We start from the raw sequence: 8,715 nt of genomic DNA on the forward strand, positions 1-8,715 counted from the left end.
GGGAGTTAGACTAAAGTCAGATTCTCCTCTTATTGGGAGAAATTACAGCAAGTTTGTACAGTTCAGGGTAAGATCCGCTAAAAGGGGGAAAATGTGATTCAGGAAAGGAAATAGATACTGCTAGAGCAGTGTCCTTGAGTAGGTGAGGAGGAGTTAAGATCTAGTGCTCAAGAAGAGAGGTTGGCCTTAGCCCAGAGTGACAGCCATTTCATCCACAGTGGCAGGAGAAAAGGCAGAGCACAGATGAAGGGAGGTGTACAAATGCTACAGTGGGAACTTCAGGAAGTTTTGGTTTTCTCATGAAATATTGAAAGCAGAGTCATCAGCCAAAAGTGAAGATGAAGATAGAGATGTCGGAGGTTTGAAGAAAGAGGAGGAAGAATGTTACATTTTTTTAGGAGAGAGGGAGGAAGATGGAAAAGAATTAACATGATAGTTGGGGAGCGGTAAGGGTCCCTTTAAGTTTCATCGTCAATCTTAGAGACTTAATCAGCATGGTTGTATATTATATTTCTGTAGACCTGATTAGGAGGGGAGATTTTCAGTGACTTTAAAACTAATTTTACTTTTTTAAACAGATTGGTTTTGGTAGAGTATTTAACAGGACAAGTTGCCTTAACTATGTGGTAACTCTAGTTTCCTCTTCTCCCCTCCCCTCCTCCTTTCTCTCTTCCTTAGTATAAAACCAGTTTCATTAGCCTAATTTATCACCAACATATTTGTAGACATTGTACCTGGAATGTATGTCACCAGCATTTGCTTGCAGTTGCATTCACCTGGCTGATTATTTAGAAGGCCTTTTCTTTGAGCTTTGTGTTTTATAAGCTACATAAAAACCCCATCAGAGGATTGGAAAGGTTCAGTTGTGTTCAATTTTAAGAGATGAACTTTCTAATTTTTACTTAGAGATTTAGCAAAATAACTTTTGTTTCACAAATGTGTTATGTTTTACTGTTGTAGGAAACCCAGCGTTTGCTGGCAGAACCAGTTCCCGGCATTAAAGCAGAACCAGATGAGAGCAACGCCCGTTATTTTCATGTGGTCATTGCTGGCCCCCAGGATTCCCCCTTTGAGGGAGGGACTTTTAAACTTGAACTATTCCTTCCAGAAGAATACCCGATGGCAGCACCTAAAGTACGTTTCATGACCAAAATTTATCATCCTAATGTAGACAAGTTGGGAAGAATATGTTTAGATATTTTGAAAGGTAAGTGTTACCTTTATTGTTATACACTGTTAAGATTCCTTCAATTTCCTCTTATGTATTCCATATTGAGAATCTGTACGTTATAATCCTGCCTTATCTAAATACCACAGAGGTCTGTGGGAGGGCAATGTAGCAGTTCTAGGGCTGGTTTTTCATGTTTGATCATTCTGGGCCTATTGCCTTCATAGATAAGTGGTCCCCAGCACTGCAGATTCGCACAGTTCTGCTATCGATCCAGGCTTTGTTAAGTGCTCCCAATCCAGATGATCCATTAGCAAATGATGTAGCGGAGCAATGGAAGACCAATGAAGCCCAAGCCATAGAAACAGGTATTTAATATTCATTCTCTTTTACCCCACCTCCACTTTTTAAAACGTATCTGTGCTACCTTTAAAAAAAATCTTCTTTTAGAGTCTTAACAAGAAAAAGAACAAATATATATTAAAAGAAATAAATAGATCCTGTTTATAATATGTAAATAAATGCCTCTTAAAAGATCTTCATGCTCCCATCTTATGACCTACTACGTGATCCCGAAGTTTAAAGACAACATATAATTGGGAGAACTTGGACTCTTGTATAACCACACCTAATGTAACAAATACTGAGTGTCTACCATCCATCTAGCAAATAGGTAAAGGTAATGGAAAACTTTTGAACTCTTAAATTGTTTTTGCAATCCATTTGATAAAGTTACATCAGTTTATATAGGTAGGGAGTTTGAAATCAATAAGCTTTTTCTACAGATTATTACAGATGTAGTGAGGGGCACTATATATCTAGAAAGGAAGATGACGAAAGGAGACAACTCTTTTCATCCTGTTAACGTTTGTAGAACTTTTGATAATTAGACATATAGACAATCTTTCTGTCCTGATCCAGATTATGGAAAATGGCATGAATTTAAGAGATAACAGCATGACATTTCCATAATTAACGTCATAGTTTTTGCTGACTTTTTATAGAGCTTGGAAAGTAACATTGAACTAAGTAAAATAATTGCATGTTTGTTTTTGTCTACAGCTAGAGCATGGACTAGGCTATATGCCATGAATAATATTTAAATCGATCTGATCATCAAGTGTGCATCACTTCTCCTGTTCTGCCAAGACTTCTTCCTTTTTTGTTTGCATTTAATGGACACAGTCTTAGAAACATTACAGAATAAAAGCCCAGACATCTTCAGTTCTTTGGTGATTAAATGCACATTAGCAAATCTATGTCTTGTCCTGATTCACTGTTATAAAGCATGAGCAGAGGCTAGAAGTACCATCTGGATTGTTGTGAAACGTTTAAAAGCAGCGACTCCTTTCTGCTTTTATTCATTTCCACCATCATGGTTTAAGTATAAAGCACTGTGAATGAAGGTAGTTGTCAGGGTTAGCTGCAGGGGTGTGGGTATTTTTCTTTATTTTATTTTATTTTTTTGAGGGGGGAGGTAGTTTAACTTTAATTTTATGGGCTCCTTTCCCCCTTTATGGTGGTCTAATTGCATTGGTCAAAAGCAGCTAACCAGTTCTTTAGAATGTGCTCTCTAGCCAAGTCTAACTTTATTTAGACGCTGTAGCTGGACAAGCTTGATTGTTTGAACCAAAATGGGAACATTAAACAAACACCATGGCCCTCACTAATAACATCGTGACTTCGCTGTCAAATGTAGAATCCTCCCTTCAAGAAAGAGCTTGTGACCGTTTTGTATGGCTAGTCTGGAAATTTCTGTAAATCTTATGTTTTAGTAAAATATTTTTTGTTATTCTACTTTGCCTTTGTACAGTTCATTTTACTGTGTTTAGTTCATTTTCCCAATGTGACAATCGTATTTAAAAATTAAAACGGATGAAACATTCTGTTTTGATCTTCACCATCTGACAAGTTGAATGGCAAGAGGTGGATTATGCCAGTTTCTTTCACTGATGCAAATTTGTGTTACTGTATCACTGAAAGGAGTATTTTAAACTTGGCCCTGAGCATGCGTGAAGCATCCACGTCAAACATTTTTCCACCTCCTCAAAATTCGAAATAAATGTGTTTCTGTTGTCTCATTAGCTGGATGAACATTGGTGTCTTGCCACAATGTTTGAAAAGTGTGACTGACTTTGTGTGTAGAACTTTCACATGTGCCACATTTGTGACAGGCATTTGGGTTATGACCCTTTTCTTAGTTTTTGTCTGAAAAGTTCATGTGACCACTGATGGGTGTTATTAGGAAACACCAGTCTGATAACCATTTGGCGTTTGCTGAGGCATTTGAGTCTATCTTACAGACTCAAGCAAATCTCAAGCTACCAGCTTGCATAAGTGTCATCAGAAAGATTTCATTTGAGAGCATCATATCCTCAATTACTGATTATTTTCATCCCTCAAATATTTGCTATGGGAGCTCCTTTTATTCTCTAATTTGATATTCAGTATTTCTGCATTGACAGAGTCGTCCTCCCCCCCCCCCCCCCCCCAAAACTGTTCTTTCCCATCCTTCTCCATATCTAATTCCTGGTGGTTATATTTTTAAGTCATCAATGTAGCCAATCCTAAGTATGTAAATGTTAACCTATGGGTTGGAACCTTTGTCTCTTGCAATTTCAAGGTAATGGATATTGTAGCCCATCTGAACTTCCCCCACTTTTAATCTCGTAACTTTTGGAGTTTCTTCAGAATGTGGTGTATTTTATTGTGCTCCTATGTAAGATGAAGAATTATCTATTAAAATTACATTTTCAACATACAAAAGTTTTTGATGACTGGTAACTGGTATCCTACAAAAAATAAATGCATTGCTTGGAAACAAATATAAGTTTAATTCAGAATAAAATTATTCATAACCCTAATATTGTAAATTTAAAAACTAACAGCAGTTGTCATTTATAACAATTCTTAGGCTGTTTAGAGGTGTGTTAGAACTAAGGAAATCTTATTCTGGGGCCAAAATGAATGAACATTCAAGCAATTAAATAGAGATCAGTTTTATTTGTTGCAGGTGGCACTGCTCATGATGATAACTAGTCTCATCTCACATAGTGATTTATAGTTATAAAATTACATATTTAAATCTTTTGCATTATAAAAATCTGTCTAAAATAGGACTGATGTCTACTAAATTTGTGATAGAACTGAAATGGAATAATTCAGTTTTTGTTTCAAATATATAAATTCCTAATTTTACAGCATCATGTTTTTTTCCTTTGTAATTTTGATGAGTCTGCATTGTTTGGTAAAATCTCCTTTCTCAACCATTGGATTGAAATGAGCCAGTGTGTTCACTGAGCTTTCGTAGGATTTAAGGGGTTCTGGGAGAGGCCAAGGGAGAGTTCGCAGCTGTCTGGCTTTTGGGCCTATTTTTCTTGGCCCACACAGTGTAGTTGGTTAAACATTTTGAATTCAGTGCCAACATTTTTAAAAATTGGGAAGATTTACATGAAAATCCAGAATTTTGGTAACTTGATCTACCTGGCAACAGAGGACATGACCTGCCTTTGCTTGTCATCTGCTGGGAGGAGCTGAGTGGCAACCTCCTAACTAGGGCTTGTCCTTCTCTTACCCAGTGGCTCTGCAGTTGGCTAGAGTCTCCCCTGCCCCACAGCCCACCTGCTCCTTTATATAGTCCTGTTTCCTGGTGAACCTTTGACTTTGTGAGTAACTCCTAAGCTTAAGAAAACAGTCCATTTATTTGACAAAAGTTTAGTATGTGCTTAAGACCGTACTACTAGTTGGGGATGATTAGATGAATAAGATTGACTTAGGGCTTTCTTTCCCTCTGGGACTTTCTGATCTAATGAGGGAAGGACATGGATAAACAGTAGTAGTAATACGGAGAAGGGAAGGAAGTGCTTGGGAGGGTTGCTCTTCTGAATTCCAGCCCGATGAACACCTCCAGCCTAGGGGAACAGCATGTGCAAAAGCCCTGGGAACAAGGAGGAGAATGCAGATATTGATAAGTGGCTTCTTGAGAGTTAACTCTGCCCAAACCCTGAGGTGTTGATCTAGGAGCTTTGTGTTACTTGATTTTTAAGTTTTGTAGTCTGCTGTGATTTGCTTCCACAGTAGTTCTCTCAGAGGCAGCCTAATAAGGTCTTTATCTGAAGTTTGTAGAACTTAAACCATGCTCTAGATCAAGAACAGACTTTAATGCAAAAATTTAGAAGCATTTAAAAATAAGGTTAAATACAAATCAATACAAAAACCACAGGTGCTATGGTTTAGCACTAAGGAGTAGGGGGAAGGAAATCTGCTATTCAAGATATTGAAAACACAATTTTAGCTAAATGGAACTAAATGGTGTCATGGGAATGATAGGGATTGGCTTTTTCAATTTGATGGCCCAGGAATCTTTTGGCTGCTCTAGTCACACTCATTTTTGTTGCAGTAGCAGAAAGTTTAAAAATACAGCCTTTTCTGGAAAAACTGCCCCCCCCCATGCCATGATTCATAGAGCAGCTAATTCATCAGTCTATTTAAGAAAATGTAATAATTCATTGAAATAATGTATTTTGGGACCTGGGGCAACATTTCATTTAGCTATTTGGCATGCTGCTTAGTTCAAGGAATTAGATCAAGTTTTTTAAAAGGTTTGATCACAAAAGCAAAACATGTTGAATGTTATACCTTGAAAGAAATATAAAGAATAGAAACCTGTAATCTACCACCAAGACTGGTGATATATCTCCTGCATTAATTTCCATTTTATCATTGAGGTGGTAATTTGGGAGGGTTGGTTCCGAGTTCACTTCACGGCAAATGTTACAAATTGGGTAAGTTCCCATTGGCTGCAAAACTGGGAAGTGGACTAAAGTGTTTCCTGTTAAGTGCAGAGCTCAACAGAAAGAGTTTGGGTCCTCCCTCTCCCCCAATTTCACCTTGGCCACCCTTCAGCTGATCTCATTTCATGGGGACCTGAGACACACCGAGTGTGTGAATGTAGACTTGCTACCAAGCAGAGCTCTACTGACTTGATGTAATTCTTCCTGTTCCTGGTTGTAGAAACATAGTAATTGACTGAACCTTCAGACCTTGCTTATTGTCTCCAGTTAGCGTAGCAACCGAAATCCCATTGTCTTGTAAAAGTACATTTTATAGTAGTCATTAAGGAGCTTTTCCTTTGCTAATCCTTTGTATCTGTGGGACAAAACATGTTTTAAAAATTATAAGATTGATAACCTCGTGTTCCTACCATGTAGACTAAGTAGTATATTTACTTTTTACACATTCCTAATCCATTATCACCGACCACGATTCCTTTTGAAGTTACATGATCCCAGTAACTTCAATGTCATCATAACCTACAAAATATGCCGGTTTATGTTCAATAAGACTACTTAAGACTTAGACCAGTCAAAAACAGCTTAGACACAGGTTGGTTGCACTAGATTTGAACTTGTGTTGTTTTCCTTCAGTTTTGGCAGGAAACGGCTGGGTAACCAAGAGCCACCTTCTAATCCGATTTTCCCTTCTAAAACTAAGTATTTGGGGCGTTGCAGTCCATGGATCTGTCTCCAGTAAATTATTCAACTCTGCCATTGTAGAGAGAAAGCATCCATAGACAATTTTAAACGAAGAGGCTTCTGTGCTCTAATGAAACTAATCTTCATGGCACAAAGTATTTTTTAAATCACTGTTAAAAACACTCTAAGCTGCTGGGTTGCACAAACAGGTTGGAGCTAGGTTTGGCCTGTAGGTTCCTTTCCTTTCCCCTTGGCAGTGATTGACAGTTCACTGTAGTGTCAGAAGCAAATGTGTCAATACTTCTCCTTTTAAAAAGTAACACATTTTTAATCCAGTAACAAGAGGAAACATTTGTACAGGTTTCTTCTTTCCCCTTTGATGTTAATGTATATGTATGTATGTATGTACATGTATATATATAGATAAGTTATGTAGGGATTGAGCATTTACCAAGCCCATTTTTTCATGTAAGATTATTGAACATTCATTCTCACATTGAAAGTTTCTCTGAATGTTTAATTTTAAAATTAAAATTATACAGTTTAAAAGAAAATCTGAAATATGTACAGGCTCCTTTTTAAAAAGTAAGCTTTAACAGGTAATGCTGTGGTGGAGGTGTTTAAAATCAGTTACTAAAAGGACCTCCACCTGTGGCAGTGTAATCCTTTGGTATATCTATTGACTAGATGACTGTAACTTAAACTTCACCCCATTTGTAATTCAAATGGATGCGTTTTAGAAATCCTGCAGCATACCTTTGACCACATCTTGTGCAACTTGAAGTATCTCCCAGAAATGGAATTGTTGGGTGAAAGGGTTATATTTTATGTCTATAATAGCTGTATGGACATATTATTGGTAAACCATTAACACTTTAGGCCCGGGCATTTTTTTGTGTGCCTTATCTTAGTACATAAATCTTTGTCCACATTCCTGGAGATTCCTACTGTAGTTACTTCATCAAAGGGTATGTTTAAGCCTGGCCAGCGTGGCTCAGTGATTGAGCATCAGCCCATGAACCTGGAGGTCACGGTTCGATTTCCAGTTGAGGCACAGGCCCAGTATGGGGCATGCAGGAGGCAGCCAATCAATTATTCTCATTGATGTTCCTCTCCCTTCCTCTCTGAAATCAATACTTTTTTTTTTTTAAAGGGATGTTTAAGTTTCTTGATACACATTGATAGGCAAATATTTTTATTTCACTAACTTGAATGAGTAAAAGTTGAGAAAATTAGGAAGACTTACAATACTTTTATACGTGCCTGGCACAGGAAATGTGTGTTGAGAGGGTAATAACCCACATATTGGGAAGAGTAACTTTTGGGATCGTGATTAGTTGAAATTACATCAGATAGAGGAATTTAAGACTAGTTTCTGGCAAGAAGACATGGAGCCTTTGAGTAAATTTGGGGCTTTGCTATGATAGGCCTTAAGGGCCTTCTCATCTTACTCCTAGAACTTGGCCAATGGCACTAGTTAGGAAGGTATTGAAAGAGAAAGGTAGCAACAGGAATGAAATCTTTCCAACCGGATTTTTGCTCTACAGCTCCATATAAAATGTTGCTAAGTATTTGGTGAGGGGTCCTATTTTTAAAATTTTGCTTTTGAAAGATGGTGTAAGTCTAAAAAACCTTGAAAGACATTTTAGGAACTTCTGATGTATAAACAAACACCTAGCTAAATATTTACTCCACTAAATATAAGTTCCTTGGGGGCAGAAACTTATTCTGTGCTATATCATCAATGCCAAGCATAAAACATGCCGATTATTTGATAAACACTATATTAAGAATTTATGAAAGTGTTGGTTGGAAACTTTGAGACAAAATCAACTACACAGAAACAATCCAGCTATAACCAATTCGTTAAAAGTTGTATTTCAGTAAACTATTTAGTCCTGTCACTTGCTCTACAAAATTTTGCTTAGACTTTTATTCTTGTATTTCAATGTAAAAATACTGTAAAATGCTTTCTTTTCCTACAATTTAAATGAGATTCGAGTAGAACTTTCATGTAAGGATTCTAAAGTTGGTCTTGGGTCAACAATATTTGGGGGAAATATCGCGGCAGGC

The 8,715-nt window shown here is 37.3% G+C and overlaps 1 protein-coding gene across 1 annotated transcript in view; it reads left to right on the forward strand.

Moving 5' to 3' along the window:
- The window catches only part of UBE2N (ubiquitin conjugating enzyme E2 N), a 42,381-nt gene extending 38,447 nt beyond the window's left edge, over positions 1-3,934 (forward strand). Inside the window, exons 2-4 of the mRNA XM_016215261.2 lie at positions 961-1,207; positions 1,396-1,536; positions 2,231-3,934. Of these exons, the coding sequence (XP_016070747.1) occupies positions 961-1,207; positions 1,396-1,536; positions 2,231-2,271 (429 nt within the window). The 3' untranslated portion in view covers positions 2,272-3,934. The remainder of the gene's footprint in view (positions 1-960; positions 1,208-1,395; positions 1,537-2,230) is intronic.
- The last annotated feature ends 4,781 nt before the right edge of the window (positions 3,935-8,715 follow it).

The sequence above is a fragment of the Miniopterus natalensis genome, chromosome 2 (genome assembly GCF_054644295.1).
Source record: "Miniopterus natalensis isolate mMinNat1 chromosome 2, mMinNat1.hap1, whole genome shotgun sequence".
NCBI classification, from domain to species: Eukaryota; Metazoa; Chordata; class Mammalia; order Chiroptera; family Miniopteridae; genus Miniopterus; species Miniopterus natalensis.